This window comes from Pteropus vampyrus, unplaced genomic scaffold (assembly GCF_000151845.1).
Source record: "Pteropus vampyrus isolate Shadow unplaced genomic scaffold, Pvam_2.0 Scaffold117, whole genome shotgun sequence".
Classification (NCBI taxonomy): domain Eukaryota; kingdom Metazoa; phylum Chordata; class Mammalia; order Chiroptera; family Pteropodidae; genus Pteropus; species Pteropus vampyrus.
The window spans coordinates 3076089-3100460 of record NW_011888898.1 but is presented as its reverse complement, the minus strand read 5'-3'; the positions used below and the strand labels follow the sequence as shown (position 1 = coordinate 3100460).

The following is a 24372-nucleotide window of genomic DNA, read 5'->3' as shown; positions in this document are numbered from 1 at the left end:
TTAAATATTAATGCACACTTTTTATTATATTAAAATCAGGCAATGGTCCGACAATAAAAAGGCTGCTTATGGAATACTGTTATGTTAAACTTTACTTGTAGGACGTGAAATCTTTAGAACTAAGGTTTTCCCCAGAAAAAGATTAATGAAAACATCAATTGCTTTTCAGACTTGATAGTTGCTGCTTCAAAAAGGTGGTTTTACACAAACGCTAAATTACAAAAAAAAATGAACAAAAAAAAAAACCCCTTTAGAACACAATGAATTGCTTTTATTTCGGTATGCATCCACATCTCAGCATTTAGTGGTCCTGAACAGAAAAGTGGAAAAACGCAGCCATGTGCCAGGAAGTCAAGCCCGCCAGCTTCGGGGATCTGCCGTGCACACCGAGTTCTTTCTCAGTCCCTGCTGAGGACCGTGAGAAGCAGCAGCACCAACACCAGAGTACGCACCGAATCCAAGGTTCTTTTTGTTCCAGTTGTCAGATTCCGAACTAGACCCAAATGGATTGCAAAGATGACCAAATGAGAGCCCTGTTTTAAATTTCTTCAATTTTTAAAAGCAAAAGCAATTACAGGAAAAGAAAACAATTCATTCAGAGGGATCGTGTGTGCTTACAAGTGTCTTCTGTGGCCTTTCTCCAGGCTTAATCACCAAGGACTCTGAGAGCCGGCAGGTCTGAGTAACCCTGCTAACTGTTGTTCTTTTCACCTTATCAAAACCTGAGCTAAAAAAACGCATCAGCTGATGACGACGGCAGAGGGTGGCAGGGCTGAGGACCCAATATTCATTTCCTAGGCTGGTGGAGAGTAAATGAACGTGGTTCCAAAACTAAAGGAGGGAGCTCAGAGTCCAACCTTACCTGATGGCTTCTGGCCAAAGCGAGGGAGTGTCATGGAAAGCGTGGGTGGTGATGGTGTAAAAAGGGGCTTGAGGAGGAAGGACAAAGCAGCACCCCTCGACATAAAGGTTGGGGGGAGAAGATATGGGGGAAGCCCTGAATTCCTCACCAAAGGCCAATTTCGGAGGGGAGCAGAGGGGGTTACAATCTATGCTTCGGCCAAGGGTGGTCGTAGAGATTGGGAAAAGGATGATGGCTTGGAAGGGGAGCGTCATTTAAGACTTAAAAAAAGAAACCAGGGGTACAGACAAAGCACCCCCACACACCCAGCAGTAGTCCCACAGGCTGAGACCTGAAACCTTCACATCTACTCTAGCAAGCCGCCCCGAGCTGGAGGGCTGTTGTAGGGAGGGAGGGAGGTGGGGGAGGGAAGTGGGAGAAGGCAGAGACCCCAGGCCATGTAATCAGCAGCAAGGTGATTGTGTGATGTGTCTTTTCACAGTTGAGTTAGATGTACCCCACCGGTTATGATGGGAATCAATTTAAATATACTTTCTTGATCCCAGAAGTTCAACTATGTGGACAGTGGTTACACTTGACAGGATGATTTGTTATAGCACAACTTATATATTTCAAATGGACAAAAAATTAGTATCATTTACAGTATCTTAAGATAAACTGCGTTTGAATGGGAGCTTCCTTTCCAGTACTTTGAGGTCTACAAGATGTATCTAGAAAATTTACTACTGTGGAAAATGAAGACTGCTTAAATCGAATGGGGGGAGGGGAGCCTGTGGTTTTTCTTTTTGATTAATTGCTGTAACACTGTCCTTCGGGTGGCTGAGGGAGTTTCATATTTTCTTTAGACATCATTAGGCGCCGAAGCTCTTGCAGGACAACTTTGATGCTATATGAATTCTGCCATTTTGCTAGCACTGATATGGCTCTTGGGTCCACCTATAATAAGGCAAACAAAAACAAATTACTGTCGTGCTCTCAAAGAGAAGAAAAGCTGCACACTGGAGTTAAGCTACAGTACAGACTTGAGTAAAATGCATTTTTCAAGGTGAATAGGCTGATCTCACAGTATCGGACATGCAGAATGCCTGCAGGATCCCCTCCCGCCAGTCAGTTTTCCCTTCTTTGTGGCCCAAACCCTCACTGTCTGGGAGAAGGGGATCAAGGATAAGCAAGGCTGCCTTTAGAGAAACAGCCTGACGCTAGGAGAGAATCGGCCCGACCGGCTCCGAATCAATGACCCGCTCCTGGGCTGGGTGCTATTGCTGCTCAGCCCCTGTCCTTTCTCCACTCTCTCTACCTAGGTGGTGGCTGATAAACGGCAGCAGGAAGAGCAAAGGCAGAGGACGTCAGCGCTAGTGACAAGGGCCTGCCTCAGTCATACTGTCCCAAGTGTACGCAGCATTCCTTAAAAGAAATTCCCCAGAGCATGGGCTGAGCTCTCAGTTCCAGACTTCAGGGGGAAACTCCAATTCAACAGTAAACACTGAGCATGTAGTAATGAGGCTCATCTCTTTTCAATTTGTTCCCCAGACTTCTGAATACCTCGAAATAAAAGCCTAGCTCACATGATCTATCACATGTGACACCCTCGAACGCCTGCTGATCTCCCCTTTGAATGAGACAGCAGGCCTCAAGGGCTCAAAGCAACATGTGGAGGAAGATCCGACCAACTCTGCTTTACGCTGTAGTAGTTATGGTTGTCATTACTGCCTTCTTATGGCAAGTGAGACCCGTTCCCATTTATGGTAGTCAGAACGGTAGTAAAAATAAGTTAAAAACGCAAGGCCATCAAAGGAAAATATATTATGTACGAATAAGGCCCACGAGGTAAAAGTGTGACCCTGGGCAAGATTTTTTGCCTCTGTGTCCTCATTTCTACCTCATGAATGTACATCGTGAGAGCTAAATGAGCTCACGCCTCGGAGTGATAACCAGCAGTAAGTGCCGCATGTGTGATGGTTCAATAGAGTCGGGAAACAGGCCCCCGCTCCAAGCCTACACATGTTCGTACTGCAATCTATTTTATCATCGAATAACCAAGGGACAAAGGGAATCACCCCAAAGTGCTCCCAACGTTACAGAACGGGCAACTTCTCAACCCCGAGGAACAGGCAGGGCAGATAAAGCAACTCACCATTCCATTAGAACTATTAACTCCATTCATATTAATTTTTGTTACAAATCTTACAAAGGGGTGTGCTTCTGGGTATTTAGGTCCACATTCTATTTTAAGGCTGTATATTCGGTTTTCATAAATTGTCTGGAAAAAAAGGGTACAGAGACGTCAGGCAATTACAAACAAAGAATTCAAAAAGGCAGACCTTCTCAAACCCCGTTCCCCCTGACTGCAGGACTGGTGCATCTGCTCCCATGACACGAAGTCTATCTGTTAGGTGTCAGTCAGCGAGTGGCCACTAGTCCCTACGCTAGTGCCTGTGAGTTTGGGCTCTGGGACTAAAAAGACAGAAAGTTTAGTATTGCTGAGGTTTAAAGTCAGCGTCAAGTCCAATCGGATGGCCTTGTTTTTGTGTTGATTTCCCTGCTTTGCAGATCTGTCCTATGCTCTGGAAAATCGTGTATAACAGAACGCATTCCCTATTCTGGGAAGCCACATTAAACATCTACTCATGCCAGGATCATCAGCCAGTGCATTAAATGCCACTGTGTCCAAAGAACAGAACAGGCAACTCTTTAGAGGACTAAAATTAAGCGCAACGTAGGGGTGGGCTGCAGACACGAGAGCTGCTTTCCCACTTCGTCATCGCTTTGGGGCTGTATACTGTGTAAGAGACCTCAACGGGCAGGTCCCAACCCTCCCTGCTGTCTTTATGATGACCCGAGAACCTACTGGCATTTAGTGGGTGAGGAGCGGGGCCAAGGACGCCGGGCCTGCATAAAAAATAGTCCTTCTTCAAACACCAACTGTGCCTTTGTCAGGAACACTGGAAAAGTCCAATCCCTCATGTCAATGAACTTTTCATTTAACTTCTACCCAATAAGCAGCAAAATGCGCTGCTGGTCCTTCTGCCTAGAGTGCTCTTCCCCCGCCTGCACTACCACGCAGCCTTTAAGGCCCCACTCAAAAGGCGCATAGTCAAAAACACCTCCCAGTTCAAATATCACACAGGACAGAAGGCCAATCCACAGCTTTCTGTGCTGTATGAAATTGGGCTGTTCTCACTGTGTCTGAGGAGCACACCGTGATGAGGCCTCCTTCTCAGACTGGCACCCGCGAAGGCAGGAGCCACCCTCCCGTGGATTCCATCTCAGGCACCTGTGCCCTTTCCTCAGCGCTCACTGCTCAAGTAGCCACTCCCGAGTAAACAGCGACATCTAGAGGTCTTTGGGGACAATAAATTACAGAGGATGTCATTTAAACCCTTGAAAGCATTTGTCTAAAGAGTGGCCTGTCCCTAATTAAAAAAACAAAACTGAAACGTATCTTGAGATTCAGAAGGCATTTATAATATGCCCACAGAAAACTTTCACATCCACTTAACAGACTCCAAATTATAACTAAACCAAAACTCAGCTCTGGATTCCCACCCACTCTCAAACCTGTTCCTTTCTTCTTCCCTCACAAACGGCACCACCATTTAGCAGTTAAAGCAAAAACCTAGCTGGCCGGCCGCAGTTCCCTTTTCCCTTACCCCCTACCTTCCAGTCATCAAAAAGTCTCAGCTTTTACATCCAAAACAGATGGCCACACCCATCCACTTCCCTCATCTGAATCCCCCGGGTCTGCTTTCTCCCCTGCAAACTGCTCTCCACACAGCAGCCTGATTGATGTTTTCAATCCAAAAGCGTTCCCTGCTGGCCTAACCCCTACAATGGCTTCCTGGTGACCTAGAGAAGGAAGCTCGATTTCCTGGACTGGACACTGTGCCCCCTGCCTTCCTCCCCACCTGCACTCTCTGGCCTCCTTATTACAGTTCAAACATGCCAAATTCTAGCTTGGGGCCCCTACAGCAGTTGCTCCTCTGGGTCCTGCAGCTCCTCTTCAGCTCAAATGAACTTTCCTCTCACAAGCACCCCTGACCCCCCACCTGCAGACTTGTGTCAGACCTCTCTCATCAAACAGAACAAGGAGGGCAGGGGCCTCAACAGAATCGGTACTCCAACGTTTGCTGAATGAAGGTTGCCCTTCATGCTTATATAAAATGAATACCTTGTTGCCATAAAAGAGTTTCCTCAGAGGAAAAAAAGAATCACTCACTACACATAACAAGTAGGAAGCAAACAGGGAAACCATTTCCATCCAGATTTATGGAAAATATTACAAAAGGTCTCTCCTCAGCACCCAGCCGTCTCCATCAGCACCCACACACTAAGCATCCGTTGACTGCATGGATCCCAAATTCATCTCTCTGGGTGAGTCCTGGATTCATGCTCAATGGTTTTCTTACATGATTCAGAGATGGAACGTCTCACATAAGTCAGCCCTTGGAGGTATGGGCTCAAAGTAATTGCCAAAATCACAAAATCTTTTAAAATATCTGCTATTGTATTTTGGAGGCTCTGATGCAACCAATATATTCATCTGCTGCTATGTTTTGTGCTTTATCAGTGTTGATAAAATATCACTGATATCTATTAACAGCAGTGTCAAAATGGCTGAGAAGGTGGGCAGCTTATTAATAGGATTCTGATTATAACATAGATTAAATCTTAACATTACTCTTGACACTATGAAGTCTAATTTAAAAACATCCATACTACGACTAACTTCTTAAAAAGAAAAAAATAAATATTGAATTCTGATCACTGATGTTCAACCGGCAATTTCATTGGAACAACGGCATAAAATGCCTCAAGTCAAGTGAGACCCCTGAAGGGCCATTAAAAAGCTCAAAGAGAAGACTTTTGTAGGAAACAGGGTTCTGGTTCTCTAGTTTTGTAAGTGCTCCAGGGATTTGCTGAAAAGATTTCATGGAAGAAAGGAAATGTGCCTGAAGAATTGCTAGAACATTCTGTTTCTCTAAGGAACACAGCTCTTAAGATTCATTATTTGATCACAAAACAAACACTTTCCACATTGTTGGTGTGGCTTGAGCTTTATGGGACAATTAGGCAGTGCCTATCAAAATGTGAAATAGGCACGCTCAGACCATCAGGACCGTTTCTATGAGGCCTACAGACTCATATTTGTGCACAAAAATGTGAAGCATTGTCTGCAACAGCAAAAATAACTGTAAACAATCTAAACGTCTACCTGCAAGAGACAGATTAAACAAATATGGCATATTCATGTAATTAGATATTTAGTAGCCTCTTCAGAGGCTAAGGCCCAGAAACACACACACAAATACACACACGCAGACGGCTGAGACATAGCTGGTGGCAGAGCCAGCAAGTTGCAGAATATACAAGATAAAAAAGCAGACAGGCGCTTCCCTCCAACTCTGGGAATATTTGTGTGCACATGGGCTGTTTCTCCATTAGATGTACTACAGGCCCAGAGCCTAGAGATTACAAAATTTCCTGCACCTAATATATATATATATGGTAACCCCAGCCTAATCATGGGGGAAAACATCAGGCAAATTCCAATAGAGAGACATTCTATAAAATACTTGACCAGTACTCCTCAAAACTGTCAAGGGCAACAAAAACAAGAAAAACCTGAAATTGTCACAGCCACAAGGAGCCCAGGATATGACGACAAAATATAATGTAGTATCTTGGGTAGGATTCTGGAACAGAAAATAGACATAAGGTAAAAACTAAGAACACCTGAATAAGTTATGGACTTTAGTTAATAATAATGTATCAATATTGGTTCATTGGTTTTTACAAATGTACTATACTAATATAAGATGTTAACAATAAGGGAAATGAAAACTTTTTATACTACTGTTGCAACTTTTCTGTAAAACTAAAAGTATTATAAATTAAATTTTATTTTTAAATGTATGAGATATGAGAAAAGGAAAAAGGCACTGGCTGTAAAAATATTCAAAAAATTTACAAAATCTAAATTAATATATAAGATGGTGACATTAGGTCAACTAGCCAACTGCTATTTAGTTCAAATCTTATGTACTTATATAAAAATTATGTTTAATGTGCAATGTGGGCACGTGCTATGTTAGAATGAAGAGCGGGCCCTCTAAAAAGTGAGACCGTGTAGAGCCTGAGAAGATCTTAATGACTCGGGATGTAGACAGGTTGGTAAATGCAGAGAAAGAGGTGTCAAAGGAGACACAGGGGCTGCTGCTCACAGCGAATCTGGGGAGAGTAGGGATATGGCAGTGAGGGGAAAGTCAGGGAAAAGGACACCATACTAAGAATTTTAACAGAGAACTTAATATAGGAATTCAGTTAAATCAGTATCAATGGACTGAAAAAAAGCTCTAGAAAGGGAACCTGAGCTAAGGCAGAGGTAAGGCAGAGGTAACAACTGTAGGGAGCGGGTGGTAACCCTCAAGGCCGGGGGAACAAAGGGACTAGGCCGCAGTTTAGCAGACTTAGAGGCTCAGAGGAGAGATGTCCGGAGATGAACAAAGACCTCTGAAGGGGGGGTTGCTGTGAGGCCAGAGCTGGGCATGCCCTCAAAAGTTGGAGGCTGGAACCCTTGGTTGATGCCAGAATGAGGGGCTGTTAACCGGTGGCACAGACAGATCGATAAGCAAACGGGAAGAAGCGAGTCCTTTCTCTCTGCCTTTCAGGTTCTCTCCTGTCCTGAAAGGAGGAACCTAACAGAAAACCAGCTGACAAAGGAAAAACATAGTTTGCAGAATGCCAGCCCCAGTATCCAAACCAGAGCTGAGAAAGGTGGGCTTGGAGCTTACTAACCAGCACCTACCTGCACACACCCCTCTAGACAGTTACAAGACACATTTTCCTTCGTACAGAAACTCTCCTTTACTCCACCAGTCGGGGTACCCTTTTGAGTGAGCCATAGGACCCACCTCGAGGCCACATTAATGATTCAGTTCTCTAAGTCAATCCTAGTGCCACCAGATTATTCTACGACCTAAAGACTAAAGTATCAAGTAAACCACATGATCATAAGATAAAATAAAACTAAAAAAGAGGCCCTTGTATCTTCCCATTTGCTTTGTTTCTGTCAGTGTCATCCCAGCATGAGCCCATCATTTTGGCAGCAAAAGCTGCTTCTGATCTCTAGCTTCTGGTCTCCAGAGCTGGCCCAACTAGTGCCTCCAGCCTCGCAGGGACCAGCAGCAAAGGGTACGCCCCCTCCAGGGCTAGGTTCGTTGGCCCTGGCCTCCCGCCTGTCCTCCCAGCCCCAGGGAGTTGCTACTGTTGTCTCTAGTGTTATCTTTGTGTTTCCACAGTGTACCTTTTTTGGCTTTTTCAGTCCAACTATTTGATCAACTTCCTATATTAAATGATCTCTGTTGAAATACCTAGTATGGTTTCTCTTTTCCTGACTGATGCAGAGTTAAGGGGAACAAGTGAACTTCTTAGCCTACATACTCTATTGTTTGAAAATTTTTTGAGAATATATTCACACATTAGACATGTAACTTAAGAAGGTTTTTTAAAAAGAGACAGGTCAACATACACTGCTATGGAAAGATGTTCACCACCTGTTAAGTGAAAAAAAGTTGCAAAACATTATGCACAGCAAGGTCTCATTTGTATTAAAAAGGATATGTATTTATGTTTGTGTAGCCACAGGAAAAGTTGGTAGAAACACACCACACACCAACTGACCAGTTTTCATTCTATGGGGAGTATAACGAAATGAGGGAAGGATTACTTTCCTTTTACTTCATATACTCTTGTAACTATCTTTTGTTCTTAAACATGTACACAGTACTTTTAGATAAATATGTGTATAAATACACACCCAGGCTCTAACCTACACATAAAAACCTTACTTTGGAGAATCCCAGAGGCATAACTGCTTCTCAACCAGGATGACTTTCTGGAGTGATGGGAATTAGGCAACATCTGGTGACATTTACGGTTGTCACAGCTGGGGGAGGGAGGTGCTACCGGCACATAGCAAGTAGAAACCAGGATGCTGCTAACCATTTTACAGTGCACAAGACAGCTCCATCATAAGAGATGATCCAATCCAGTATGTCGGCAGTGCTGAGGCTGAGAAACCCTGCTCTATAACCTGGCTACTGTTAGCGCCTCTATGGTGAGAGTGGGAATACTCCACATGTAAAGCTGTGGACAGTCGGACGTGTGCAGGGGGTACTTCTTGCAGGGGGTACTTCTTGGATGGGAAGCTTTGCTTTTTGGCTTGAAGGACTTGTTTCCCCATCTCCTCTTTTAGAAAAGACATTAAATAGCTAAGACACATAATTAAAGTATACGCAGAGAGTACAAAAAAATCTGACAAAAAATAAGTCTCTTTTCCACTGTGGCCCCAGTCGGCCAGATCCCTTTTGAGGAAGGCAACTATTGTCACCAATTTCTTTTATGTTCTTCCAAAAGTATTCTCAGCATGCAAAAGCACAAGTAAGCATCTGAGCTCCTCCTCTCCCCCACTGCCTTCCAGCCCATGCGGCAGCATGCTCTGTGTGCTGCTTCGCACCTCACTTTTTCCACTTACGCACCATGGAGATCATTCCCTTTCAGCACACACGTCTGTCTCTTCCATTTCAACAGCTAAACGGTACATAAGATGGTTGATTGAAAGACAGCGAGGTGGTTTCCAATATTTTGCTACTATTGAAAATGCTGCATAAACTAATTTTGTACATATAGGCTTTTGGGCGACAAAGTCAAGAAAAGCTGAGTAAATTCCTAGCAGAACTGCTGGATCATACGGTATATACCTTTAAAATTATGATGGATTCTCTTTTGAAAAATTCAATAACACAAATATAATAGGGAGATGAGTTAAGTACTCTATTTAGATGCTTTAATAATTATGTTGATATTCCAAATGCCTGGCATATATCTTGTATGCCAATCTGAAAACAGATTGGTCACAGGAAGCACCTAGAAGCAGATTTTATGACTTTGCTTTTAACCTTGGGGAGTGAGGGTAATCAAAACCATAGGGGTAAAAAGGCAAGCAATAACAAGCATTGGTGAGGGCGCAGAAAAACTGAAACCCTGATGTGTTGCTGGTGGGAATGTAAGATGGTGCAGTTACTTTGGAAAACTAATTAATGGGTAAACAAAATATTATAGTATATCCATATAATGGAATATTATTCAGTCATAAAAATTAAGTGCTATGACAAGGATGAACCATGAAAACATTATACAAAGTAAAAGCCAGTCACAAAGGGCCACATACTGTATGGTTCCATTTACACAGAACGTCCAGAACAGGCAAATTCATGGAGATAGAAAGTAAATTAGTGATTGTCGAGGGCGAGGAGTGGGCAGCAGAATGGGAGTGATTGCCAGTGGGGATGGAGTTTCTCTTTGGGGGTAATGAAAATGTTCTGATTAGTGATAGTTGCACGGTTCTGAGTGTAATAAAAACCACAGAACCATACACTTTAAAAGTGTATTCTACAGTAAGTGAATTCTATGGTATGTGAATTATATCTTAATAAAGCTGTGATTTTAAAAAAGTATGTATGGAAAGTGATAAACTGAAACTCAGGGTAATCTAAAGTGTTTTAGGAAAAGCAGAATATTTTCAACAGAACTTAGTGGTTCGTTTTATTTGTTCATGTGTTTGTTTATGTGTATAATTCAGTGGTATTTAGTGTATTCACAACGTTGTACACTGGCTCATTGTTAAATTTGCTAGAAACCAAAAACCAGTTTGTTCATAGATCTATTGAGTCACTTGCAGGTGCTCTGGACAGTAAGGAGGAGGGAACACTAGTTTTCATCCTCAAGAAACCTACACCATTCTTAGGAAGGGATGAAATGCAGCAAGGGAAACCATCACCACACAATGGACTTTCAGAGACAGCAAGAAAAATGATCTCCATGGAGAAACAAGCTTCCCAGATCGGGTTTTTCCCCAGTAATGAACAGATCCAGAAAATCCTGGTTTTCATAGATTTTAAAAAAAATCAAGCAATGAGTAAAAAAACAGGTTGAATAGTTTTTTAAAAACCACAAAAATTAAAACTATAGGGTCACAAAAATGACTCAAGGAGTAACATTCAATGAGAAAGCCAATCATTTACCACGAATGTTTATGACAGTCTAAGGTAACATCAGGTTGTCCTAACGCTTAATAAGCATGATGCTCTTCCTGTGTCGGCTGGGGCCACATCCCACATGATTTTCTACCTCCCACAGAGCTGGTGAGAGCCTTGCATGCAGTAAAAAGAATGAATGAACACATCATCCATAAAGCACAAGCAGACACAGGCAAGGTCCAGCTATATTCAAGCAGACTCTCCTACTGCTTGTCTGAAAAAAAGTGGCACATTATGAAAATCTAATTCTTCACTTCTATATCAAATTACTAATTGACATCCTGGACAATTGTATAATGGGAACAGGAAAGCTCAAAATATTAATGGGAGGGAGACTGCAGCACAGAGGTGAGGACCACAGGCTCTGGAGTCAGCCCTGGTTTGGGTATTATCAGCCATGACTTTGGACAAGTAATTTTACTTCTCTGAGTCTGTTTCCTCATCTGTAAAATGGAGTGCAATTACACAATGGTAGTACCTAACAACAGGTTCTTGTGAGAGTTAAATGACATTTCTGCGGGGTTTACAATGTGCCATAAAAAATGGTTAGCTGGTATTTTGAAGTCTGGGAATCCTCATGAATCATGAAGCTCTGAGAGGTCACTCTCCCCATCCCCACGGTCTTCATCTTCGTTGCAAAGGCCTCAGGGCCTAATGGTGCCTGGAACAGACCAGAGCAGACTAGGCAGGCGATGACCCTTCATTGAATAACCCAATGAATTAGGATACAGGTGCATGGCAAAACTGGAAACAACAAATAAAAACCACAACTGTGAAGGCTTTCTGAAGTTCATTTGGACACTGTCTTCAGGAACGCTGGCTGTCTCTGGAGCCTTTTTATTTGATAAGCCCAAGAGTTTGTTCCAAACTACATCTGAGGGTAAAATTACCTCAAACTTCATTGTCTACATTGTCATGTAAATTCACACGAGTCTAAACAGGTTTTTGCTTACCATTTAGAGAGATTAAACAGCATCAGAGGAGGTTCAAATATATAAACTGAAACTGGTCAAAAAAGAATAGCCACATTTCAGAAAATATACCATTGGTGAGCTTTTTCCGTGATAAGGCTAATATTTTTTAAAAGGAGGCACAGTGAATTTAAGACATTTGACATTTATAGCCGTAGCCCGACGCTTACTCTTGGAGGCCCAATTATCATCCCTGTCCATCTTGTAAGTGTCATGTCTTCGTCATCTTCTAGACCCCAGCTAACTGTGCCATCTCCTACTCCTTTCTGGCCTTCTTCGAGTTCTTCCAACAGTCGGAAATTGCGAGGGACTTTTACTCCTAAAATAAATGGAAAGAAATTCAAGATACTAGCAACTCCAGGGGTACTTGTAAGCCTATAGCTAGCTGCTCATTATCACTACCTGGAAATAAAGATGCTAGCATGCAAATAATTGCTGTAAGTTGTTGTATATCAAACTTGCTGCTTTTCAAGCTATATGTATTGACTAGCACAACCAGAAGGAAGGAGCGCATGGTTTGTAACAGGTGAAACGACAACTGAACCAGGGCTAGACGACCAAAACTAGAAAGACACCCCAATTCATCCCCATGGCTTTGACAAACTTCATAAAGGGTTTACGTGTGGAAATGCTGATTAATTTGAGTCCACTATTTGAGATGAAAACCATCAATATCAAGTGCTAACAAAAAGGCTTTAGAAGAAAAGCTATTTCTTTTGTTTGTATTATGCATTTCTGAGGCTAAGAGTGTGCTCATTGTTGGCCTGACACTCAAACTACCTTAGGAGGAAGAGTCACCCTGACCACATCAAATAACAACAATGACCTCTTGATGAGAGTCAACCGAAGGTGCCAAGGATAACATTTTCAACTATTAAACCATAGTTTCTCTCTTAACCTGTGAAAAAGCTAAAAGAGGGTGCTAGTTCTCTAATTTACTTATTTCCAAAAATACCAACACCTGACAAGTAGCTCATAGACAAGTATACGAACAGATCTCACAGGTTCCAGCCATCATCCTTGAGTTCAGGCTGAGGCTTGAGCCGTTCCTGGGTGCTTTCCAGAACAGAGCCTGGGTACGAGGGCCAGACAGGGCTGAGGCTGTGGGAGGGCACAGAGCAATTCTCCTAACGTTGCTCTCCCAACCAGTCCTGCCTACCTCTCCCTCCTTCCCTGGCACTTGGACTATTTTCCTCTAGATAAAGCTCAGGACCCAGGCAAGTTACAAGCTTTCTTTGCCTTGAATGCTGAGGCCCCGACTGTCCAGACACTCAGAGGCAAGTAGCTCTTCACATATGACTGTGAAGAAAGACCCACTGGAAGGACTCAAGACTGTCGAAGGTGTTCCTAGTATGTCCCAGAATTTCCCAAAGTGTGGGGCACATGCTACTATTAATTCAATTGGAATAAATATCTTACTATCTACTATACACCAGATACTTTTTTTAGGCACTGGAAATAAGCAGTGAATAAAACAAAAATGCCTGCCCTCATGCAGCTTAATTTTAGTGGAACACATATAACAGACAAAATAAATACCGAAATTACGTAGGATGACAGATGGTGTTCTGGAGTGGGAAGTAATAGGGGGAGGAGTTAAAATTTTAAATAGGGTGATCAAGGAAAGCCTTATTGCAATCAGGTGTCATGACTAAAGGCCTGAAGATGGGGAGCATGACTCAAGGACAGCTGAGGGGGAGTCTACCAGGCAAAGGGAACAGCAAGAGCAAAAGCCCTGAAGTGGGGCCGTGCCCACAATGTCAAAGAACAGCACAGATGCCAATTTAGCTGCGGTAGGGAATCAGGACCACGATTGTTATTAAGGAACACAAAAAGCCACTGCAATTCTAAACAGAGGAGTGACAGGATCTAACTTGTTTTTAACAGGATCTCTCTGACTGCTGTGTGAAGAATACAATTTGGAGCTAGGGCAGAAATAGCTATGAGGCTATTGCAATAATCCTAGCAAAAGATAATACTGGCTTGGACCAGGGTGATGGCAGTGAGGTGGTGATAAGTAGCACAATTCTAGATATTTACAGGTCTGTGCTGATATGATTTGCTGTCAGGTTGCCTATGAAGCACGAGAGAAAGAAGAGTCAACTATGGCTCCCAGGCTTTCGGTCTGAGCAACTGGAAGGATGGGTCGTTAGTGTCACTTTAGGTGATTTTAGACGGTACATGAGTGAATACTTGATTTTACAGTCATGTATTTATTTTTAAAAATAACTTATTTAGGGCAAGTAACAGTATACTAACTTCTCATTTATAATGATGGTAAAATTTTCCTTTTAAAAGAAATGTAAGCAGGAGAGTCATTGATTGAAGAAAAATATCAAATAGCACAGCAAAAACCTGAAAGCATACTTGAATGGCTTGTTTGAGAAACACTGGTATTCTCCATCCAACTGGATTTTTCAATGATTCTGGAATAAGACTCCTTCAGCAAACACAAAAGTGAAGGATGTCTGTGGCATTATAAGCAAAAAGCCAGACAATACAACATCTTTTGTTCAGAAAGAGTTAAATCTAAATCTTTAATAATCCTAACTAATTTGGTTTAGGGAGGAAAAAAATCACTATGCGTTCCTATTGCTATTACTATTAGTTAATTTATAAACCTAATCTAATAAAAATGAATACTCAAAGAGCACAGAATCATACTGATAGGAAGACTAGTTCATATCTGAGGTACTTGTTCACAGATGGTGTAATGGGCTGAACTGTGCCCACTCAAATTCACGTTGAAGCCCTACTCCCAGCACTTCCAAATGTGACTCTATTTGAAAATAGTGTCTTTAAAGAAGTGATTACATTAAAGTGAGGCTGTTATGCCATTATGTTAAAGACATCTTGTGATGTCTTCACAAGAAGAGAAATTTATACAGAGGCAACAGGGAATCACAGGTGCATGGAATAAAGACTAGGGAAGAAAACGGGGAGAAGGCTACTACTGACACCACAGGCCACAAAACCAGAGGCATTTGCTTAGAGCAAATACTGTGACAGAACAGGTTACCAACCCCTTACAGGACTACGTAGGCAGGAAACAGAAGGAATGGTAAGAGGTTTGAGACAGCACATTTTAATTTACATGACTGTGGTAGTAGTTGCCATTTTCACAATGTGACATAAAAACAACTGGCCTTCACAAGGTAGACTTCAGATAAATATTTGCTGGGAAAACAAACAAACAAACAAACAAAAAAACGGAGCAAAGGATAAAAAGGTATGCACACTGCATTTTATAAAAGATGGAGTCTTTTATACAAAGACTAAACAAAGTCAAACCATGCTTCCTTGTATATTAGACTCACATAAATGATTAGGTGCCTTTTTTGATCACTAATAAGATAGCTGGTCTACCAGTCCATTTTAAAAAGGCTGGTTAGAGTAATAGCTAAGTTATCTTCCACAAATAAGAACTGGAGTATAGTATGCTATAGAGAAAATTCTTTAAGCTCTCAACACAGGATTAAGAGCACAGACTTGGAATCAAGTCCCTGCCCCACAACTTTCTAGCAATCTAGCTGTGTGACTGTGCAAGTTACCTGAGCCTCGGCAAAACAGGGATCAGAAAACATGGATCCCAATGCTCCTTGCCTCTATAGGTGGCAGGAAGAATTAATGAGGTAAAATCTGTAAAGCACCTTGTGTAATATCTGGCAGACTGAATCACCTTCATCAGCACACTGTATTATCTACCATAAAAAAGAAAACAAATAACCCTCACTTGAACCCACGTTCCCTTCTAGCTACCATCTTCTCATCTCTGTTTCTTCTTAGCAAAAAACCCCAAAGGGGCTGTCTAGACTCCCTGCCTGCACTTCTTCACCTTACTTTCACCTACTCCAATCCGGCCTTTCTTGCCTATTCCATTCAACAAAACTCCTCTCAGCAGGGGGCACCAAGCAGCACTTTCTAGCCAAATCCTGGGGTCAATTATCAGCTCCCACCCCAAATTCCTGGAACTCTCAGCAGCAGCCAGTTACTCCCTCCTTTAATTCTTCCCTTAGACTCGGGTTCTCTTTCTACCTCACTGGCTACTGGGTGTCACCCTCCCTGACTTCAAAGCCTGGCTGCCAGGCCTAAGGGCACGGCCCACCGACCTCTGCTTCTCCTTGTCCACTCTACTCCCCACGGGATTCTACCCAGACCAAGGGAGCTGATGACTCTCCCATTTACATTAACTGCCTCTTAGACATCTCCAACTTAAAACACTTCCAAACAGAACTCCCTCACACTCCTCAAAAAACAAAAACTACCCATTCTTCAGTCTTAGTATATGGCACATTTACCAGATCGCTCTGGCCAAAAATCTTGGGGAGTCATAAGGAGAAATCTTTCCCTTATATCCAATATCCAACCCATTTCCAAATATATCCCAAATATGATAATTTTCACCATCCTCGCTGTGATCACTGTAGTCCATGCCACCAGTTTCCTACCTGGTTTCTTAGTTTACCTGGTCTCTACTTACAGTCAATTCTCTACAGTGAGCCTGTTAAAGGTAAGTTAGATCCACCTCTCCCCCACTCAAAGCTCTCCCCGTTGGCCTCCCCTTGCACCTTGCATATATCCAAACTTTTTACCTCACCTACAGAGACACGCCTGCTTCTCCAACACCATTTCTTGCTATCCTTTCTCCTGCTCTTCAGCCTCCATCAGCCATCATCCTGAATAGGTAACCTGACTTTTTTTTTTTGCTTTTGCACTTGCTGTTCCCTCACCCTAGAATTCTCTGTCCTACAGCTGTAAATAACTGGCTGGCTCCCCTAATCCTCGTCTAAGGTCTAACTTCTCACTCCTTTATCTTGCTTTATTTTTCTTCACAGTACTCATTACCACTTGACATTTTAAATATACTCATTTTCACTTCACTAGTTTTTTATTGTCTGTCTCTCTCATTTGAACATAAACTCCATGAGGGTAAAATTTCATCTGTTTTGTTCACTGCTGAATGTCCAACCTCTCAAAGAGTGCTTTGTCAGAGTACACACTCAAATCCTTGCTGAACGAATGAATAGGTGGCTGGGTGTTACCCAAGAATATTATTTCAGAATGAGTGATGCTCAATGTAACAAAATTCTAAATTCTGGTTTATTTCTGAAAATACAGCAGGGAAACATTCATAGCACTATGAAAGGGAAGTCTAATATTATAAAGATCACCAAAGGGGCTTAGTGTGGATTTTAAATAGCCCAAGAAAAGTTATACATTAAAATTTGAATATAATGATCTTAAGAAACACAAATCTTAAATCAGAAGTGAGGCAGTCTGCAGAAGCCCTTTCAGAGCCCTCCCTCCCCCATCTAACCTTTACTCTTACACAATATCTCTGCTTTATTATTTTTTTTTTTTTAATTTTCTTTTCTTTCTCTCTTATTGTCTGACTCACCCTCTGAGCTTCTCGAGTTAGAGCTGTGACTCATTCGGTCCTGCCTCCTAGGATCTGGTATGCTGCCTGGCATATAATGGTACTCAATAACTGTTTCCTGATTAAATAGTATCTCTTCCATTCCTACTGAAAACTCTAATGTGGCCTATTGTGGCCCAAATGTTGGACACTGATACCACATAATTGAGATACCTAAGGTTTTCTATTTTGAGATAACTAAAATTTGATAACGAGTTTTATTTATTTATTTAGTCTTACTTTTAATGAAGTACAGTCAAGACTTTTAGGGAAACTTTTTTTTAAATGAGGGAAAAATTATTTTTCACCCAAAACATACAAGTCAAAGGATCCTTTACTACAAAATGAACTGTTTCATAAAATATGAAAGCATGTTACTGATATTCCAAACTATGCAGAAACTGCATACAAAGTTAATACGTCAATATTTTTTAATGGCCTGACCACATCCTAGTTCTAGAACTTTAGGGGTACTCCAAGGGACATAAATCCAAATATTGGTGGAGTTCAGAGATCCTGTAGACCTTGTGAGTGTATCAGTCACAACTGAGGACTCCATCTCATCCCGAATGGAGAGTATAAGCTCAAAATTATGATATATTAATTTTAACAGAAGATTTCAGTGAATATATTAAAAAATTAAATCCATATATGCCCCAAATACAGAAACAGGGGAGATCAAAAAAGCTCAAGAATACTCTAAAATATTTTTTCTTCCTATGGCACTTTAATCCACAGAGTCAACTTAAATTTTAAGATTCCTAATATTCCTGTGTGAATATGACTCCTAAAAGGCAGGTGGAAAAACAGCTTCAAGTGACAATACAGAGGATGTAAAAGGGGACTCTTATTAATTGTAATAGACTATAACTATAACTATTAAAAAGTTAACTGAAAATGTTAAGATAACTTCACCAAGGTCAGTATGAAAAATCAGTTATTCTCTTGGCTAAATATAAACTTAAAAGTCAGCAGCCGCAGGATATTACAAAGAATATATGTCAACTAGGTTGAAAAAGCTCGAATATCTGATACGGTTTTATATCATGTCATAGTAAAATATTTAATGCAGTCATTTGAAACACAGCAACATATTAAAATATTTGTGGTACAAAAAGGATTCTGAAGCCCTTTAAACCATCTTCTGGGAAAATCATGACCACAAAGCAGCAACTATTACAGTATGCCAATCTTTGGAAAACCCTGGCGTGGCCTGGGTCTTGATTGAAAATGGCAGAGCCTTACAGGTGTCTCCTGAAAAGAAAACTGCTAGTTAAAACTGGCTGCCTATTCAGGGAAGACAGTGAATTGAGCGAGGTGTCTGGTTGGAAAGTAAGGAGGCCTGGAAGGTAATGTACCTGAATTTAATGTTCCTGAAAAGTGGATATAAAGTCAGGGGAAGATAACTTTTATTTCTGAGCAACTGGCAAGTATAGTCTGGCTGCCTAGTTTGTGCAAGCCCAGGAGCATATTTTTTCTTTCCTTCTCTATGTATGGTTCCCACACCTGCGGCCTACACATCCATCCCCTGGGAACTTGCTAGAAATGCAAATTCTCAGGTAACACACTAGAACACTACACTACACCACAGAACTATTGACTCTGAAGCTCTGAGGGTGGGGCCCAGCAATCCGACAAACTCTCCAGGTGATTCTGACGCACACTAGTTTGGGAACCACTGATCTAGGGGAAGAAACAGCGGCAATCTATCATTCTTTATCGTCTAGACAATGTGACAATAGCTGGTGACGAAATGCAAGACTGTGTTTCTCTGCTGCCAGGGAGACCAAGGCCAAAGATCAGATTTTCTCTGACAGGGATGGAGACAAAGGATAAGATGTGGGAAGTGTGGCAGGACAGTTAGGGAAGGAGAGCCCAGAGGTCATGCTATGCTAAAGTCCCTTTATAAATACCAGCTAATCAGGACAAGAACTTTCCTTTTTGAAAGGCTAAACATCCACTTTTGTTTCTCTAAATATGTCAAATTTATATATTTGGCTACATCAAGGTGAAACCTGGATTAATTCACTGCAACTTCAATATTTATTGAGCACCTACTACATGTCAGGGACTATGCTGGGTGCCAGGGACATAGCAGAGAACAAGGCAGATCCTGCCCTAGTGGAAAGGCACAGAAAATATGCAACAAAATAAACAAAACTTCAGATAAGGTTAAGCACTTTGGAAGAAAACAGAACGTGGATGTGATAATGACTGAGAAGACCACTGAATGGGGTGGTCAGGGACGGCCTTTCTGGAGAGCTAGACCTGAAGAACAAGAAGCAGTCATGTGAAGATATGGGGGCAGAGCATTCACTCCCAAAAGGGGAAGAGCAAGAGCAGAGATGTGTGTGGTATCACGTGAGGTCAGGGGACAGGCAAGGCCAAGGCTACGGAAGGCCTTATGGGCCGTGGAAAAGAGATTGATTTTATTTAAGGGCAACGGGAAGCGCTTTCTGCAGGTGAGTGGCAGTTTCTGTTTTATGTCTGTAAAAGATCATTCTGCCTCCTCTACAGAGAACAGACTGAAAAAGGGCAAGACTGGAAGCAGGAGGCTTTTTGTAGTTTTTTAAGCGAGAGAAAGATGGTTCTAGTTGGACAAGAATGACAACGATGGAGACGGAGAAGGGGAGCATCTGGCATCTATTTTGAGGTTACACCTATGGACTGACGATGGGGTACATGTGAGGAAGAGGAGAGAATCCTACTTGACAGTCATTAGTATTTACCCATGACAGAACTAATCAGCCAAGGCAGAAATGTCAACAGACTTGCTGATGGCTGAAGGAACTTGAGACGTCTAGCTGAAGAAGAGGCAATGGGGGCAAGAAGAATGATAATACGGCCAAGAGCATGTGTACTGGAGCAGAACTGTCTCGGTTCTGTACCCTAGCTCTGCAAGCAACTGGCTCTGAGCCTCAGGCAAGTCATTTCTTCTCTTTGAGCCTGTTTCCTTACTTTCATAGTAGATACCAGCTTCAAAGGGTTGCTCTGAGAAATTAGATAATGTATTTACTACAGTGTCTATCACATAGTAAACCTTAGAGTGCAGCTTGCTGTGTACTTCCCTTGGGCCTTTCAGAATTAAACAGAGGACTCCTGACTTTACATTTTGTGTTCTGCTTTCATCGAATTACTGTAGAGCTACATTTCAGGTGAAAGAGACAGGGAGGGAGAAAATGTGGTAGGGGGCAGAGGGTGGTTTTAAAGTTATTGTGAAGGGGAAAATCATGATCATCAAATTAACGTTGGCAATCCCTAAAGAGAGCAATAGGTTGTACTGACCCAGCAAAGCATCTCCTCCTCCAGCACTGAGCCGAGTGCTGTTTCTTCAGCTGAGCACTAGATGAAGCAGTTCTCTTGAATGCAAGGCTCATGCTGTACAAAAGGCACTTAGCTACAACCGGCACAACAAGATGCTCACACAGTGAGAAACTCAGGGAATGAGAACAACTAAGAGTTTACGGGTTCTCATCTCCCACCTCCACGTCTCTGGGGAACACCCTGGAATGGAATGGAAGATGACTTAATCTCCACTACCCATATGGTTAAATTTTCATAAGCCGAGTGTATGAGGCCACTCCAATGTATGCAAATTTAAAATTATGCCCAATCTTTTGGCAATTGGTTTCTGGTTATCCGTCAGGGAAGCCTGTGGGATGCTGGGTGAGAAGAAGGATCTGACAGCCAAGAGCCACTGTATGAGGTCCTGTAATCCTGGACAAGGCAGGAGAAAGTCACCTGTCACAGCCCGGGCATCTGGAGGGCTTCTAGTGGGCTTTTAACAGTTGCACCCTCTAGGATCTATGCAGAAATCATACCTTGCAGAACCAAGGGAGGCGGGAAGGTGTTGTAGCTGGGTGTGAAAGCAGTGACCATAAAAAACTAAGTTCAGCCCTTACAGGAACTCAAAGACTTCACCCTGTTTCCTGGCAACCAGGGGCTGATTAGTCAAGAGGCTTGCTCTAAACTTGACTAAGGAAGGCCTCAGGGCCCCTGACTACATCTCAGACTCCTCAGGGTTAGAAAGCAGAGGCCTATACACTCATTTCAGTTTAACCCAATAAAGATCTTGCTGCTTCCACTCTTAGCACTCCATACCCCTTTCACTGCCTGGGGCACATGTCAGATCTTGTCATTCCCTCTTTTTGAGACTCTCATTCATTCATTCATTCACTTGCTCTTTCAACAAATATGTACTGAATGGCTGCTTCATAGCAGGGACTTGTTCAATGGCTTCCCTTTACACTGAATAAAATCCAAAGCCATCTCTCTCCAACTCATCATCCTTAACAAGCCTCCCTTGCACACTTAGGCCTTTATTTTGTTCATTCAACATGCCAAGCTCGGTCTTGCCACAGTGCTTTTGCACTCACTGTCTCCCCGTCTCCTGCCTGTGACACACGCTGTGGGGTTGGCTCCTTCCATCATTTGTCTCAGTTCAAATGTCCCATCTCAGAGAAGCCTTCCCTGACCACCCCTCTAGACATGCTTTATCACATTATGCAATTTCCTTCATAGCATTTACTGCTATCTGAAATTGTCTTCATTATTTACTCCTTTAGTGGCCTTCTCCCTGACTAGAATAGAAACTCCTCAAGGACAGGGGCCATGTCTATCTTGTTCAATGTTCACAAGTGGACACAGCAGGCCCTCAGTAAATATCTGTTGAATAAACAAAGGAGTTTTGGGAATCTCATTTTAGGGCACCTCAAAGCCTATTCCACGTTATCTAAACCAAGCCAAGTGCTCCTGTATTCCATAAGACAGGAGCTGACATTGCTTTGTGTGACCACCACTGCATTTATGAAGCACTCTTCAATTGGCAGGTCAGGAAGTTGGAATTAAGTAGCTGTTAAACCGGATGGATCGTAGGTAACCAATCTCAACTGACTGACAATAGGGCTGAGTTAGAATACCACGACGCTGGCTGCCATGGGCACACTGTACCCCTCCAGTTCATAGCAGTTTGGCTTGACTCAGCCTCTCTCTTCTGAGAGTGTCTGTGGCAGTTATCTTGGTAAATGAATTGACTCAGCATTGTTCCAACAGAAACCAAAATCTAGGAAAAGAATGTATGGTCTCCCCTACCCTCCAGGAAGACCCCGCTGCTTTGAGTGTAAAAGGCAGCTTATGGTAGGTCACTTCAGCCAGAATCCCCTACATCCATTTGCTTCCATTCCCACCACACAATAAGATAAGAATGGCGCCTTGCAGTACCAGAGGAGCAGCATTCTCAAAGGATAGATTCCCCTGTTCACTGTAGGTCACCAACTCCTCTAACAGTGCTGCTGCTCTGGCTTTAAATAGCCGGAGGATTTCAGTACCCAGGCTAGTGGCCCTGTTTACTTCCTCTATCAGAACTCACCCATTATCATTTCTTGGCCGACTTCACTGCCTCAGGGTCCAGCCTCCTCACCAGAAGGGGGACACTGTTACCCCCACATTCTACGCTTCCAGAATCTGACTCTCTTGTCTCATAAGCCCCTCTGGAGGACCTTCCTGAGCTAATCCTCACTTTGCCTCCTCAAGAAAGCCATCTGAGTCCATCCCCTGAAGTTCAATTGCAGGATGTTAAGTCTGAAATAGACTCTTCAGGATTTTATCCTCAGGCCCATCTTAAGAGTGTAGAGCAAAGAATCCAGTCTTAAAATAAGTGCTTCTTCCCATAACAGCCCTGGAAGAACCCCTCTCCCCCAAAGTGTAGCTCCCTCATTCCTTGTTCCCCATCCTGGAGAAGTAGGGGTTTACTCAGCCTTCCTACCCCAATCAGTCACCCAAGAATTCCCATTTCATTTGTTCCTCTCCCTGTACCTATCCAGCCAATGGGGAACTTCTGAGCCGAACCCACATAACTATTACCAATATCCAAAGGAGTGGAGGAAATGGCCAATCTCCCTAAAAGACACTCTTAGGGTATGTTTCCCTCACCCAATAAAGGAGGAAATTTTTCTTCTCTAAAAGTAACATCTCTGACAGCTGACCTTTCCCCATTTCCACCCAGCGCAAGGGGCTTCCCTCAGCTGACACCCCCCACCCCCCACACACACCTCACCAATCAGACATCTCCAGGGCTCCCAATTCACCTGTTCTTCATTGAATATCGCAAGTTCCCACCAACTGCCCCATGAGAGCTTGCCTCCTAAAACCTAACATCAGTGTCCTCAAAAAAGGGTCTGGTAACGATGAGGTCATTTTACTATCCGCCGCCCCAACCAGCACCCTGGGGAATCTGCGATCCTTTTCCCCTTCTCGCTAACCGTGTGTAGATGTCCTTCATCCCTCCCAAAGCGGCCACCCCAAGCCTCTCCTTTCCTAATCAACTGAGATTTCCTCAACTAACCTTATTCCCAAAACTAACGCTGGAGCCATCCCCTTAGCCAATGAGGGAGCCTCTCAGTCATCCCTGTGGATCCCGTTTCCTCCTTCCATCCATCCTGACTGGCTTCTCTGAAGTCGCTGCCAAACGGCCATCCCAAGGCTCTCCCCTCACCCAGACCCACGGCACCCAGAAAAAGCCTTCCATCCACTTTGGGGGGACTCCTCCTTCTCTAGGGGACCCCTCGATCTCCACCAAAGAGCCGCCAGCCCTGATCTCCTCAGGAGTGCCTACGGACTCGCCCCTCGCCCGCTCCCGCCGCTCAGCAGCGCCGCGAGGCTCGGCCCTTCCTCTCAGCGGGGCCCTCCCGCCACCCAGGGGAGCCTCTGGGCCTCGCCGCGCCGCCCACAGGCCCCTCAGGCCCCCGCCCGTGCTTCCGGCCGCCGCCTGCTCCTCCTCCCAACTCAGGCCCGCCGGGTCGCCGTCGCGGAGCCCAGCGGACAGAGGCAGCGCAGAGGCCCTGGTCCCGCTGCAAAGGCCTTTGCGGGTCCCCGATCCCCAGGCTGAGCCCGCGCTCCCTCGGCTAGCCGGGCCCAGCACCCCCGCTCACCCGAGCCCGTGGTGGCTGCCATCTTGCGTCGCTGTCGCTCGAAGGCCGGCCCCTTCTTCACCCCCCACCCGTTTCCCCGGGCCCTTCTGCGCAGGCG

At 43.4% G+C, this 24372-nt stretch overlaps 1 protein-coding gene across 3 annotated transcripts; it reads right to left on the bottom strand.

Annotated features, from left to right (window-relative positions):
- On the bottom strand, nt 1-24368 carry UBE2V1 (ubiquitin conjugating enzyme E2 V1). 3 transcript variants are annotated; one of them, XM_023534039.1, is made up of 5 exons: nt 24276-24365; nt 12101-12249; nt 11913-11964; nt 2997-3122; nt 1-1798 (listed from the first exon to the last, which is right to left on the bottom strand). In XM_023534039.1, exons 3-5 carry the CDS (start codon nt 11913-11915, stop codon nt 1652-1654), a joined length of 276 nt encoding a protein of 91 aa, XP_023389807.1. In that variant the 5' UTR covers nt 11916-11964; nt 12101-12249; nt 24276-24365; the 3' UTR covers nt 1-1651. The 3 variants fall into 3 exon arrangements, with proteins under 3 accessions (XP_023389807.1, XP_011364281.1, XP_023389806.1); XM_011365979.2 differs by lacking the exon at nt 11913-11964 and having other exon boundaries at nt 24276-24368; XM_023534038.1 differs by lacking the exons at nt 11913-11964; nt 12101-12249; nt 24276-24365 and adding an exon at nt 3711-3823.
- Nucleotides 24369-24372: the final 4 nt, after the last annotated feature.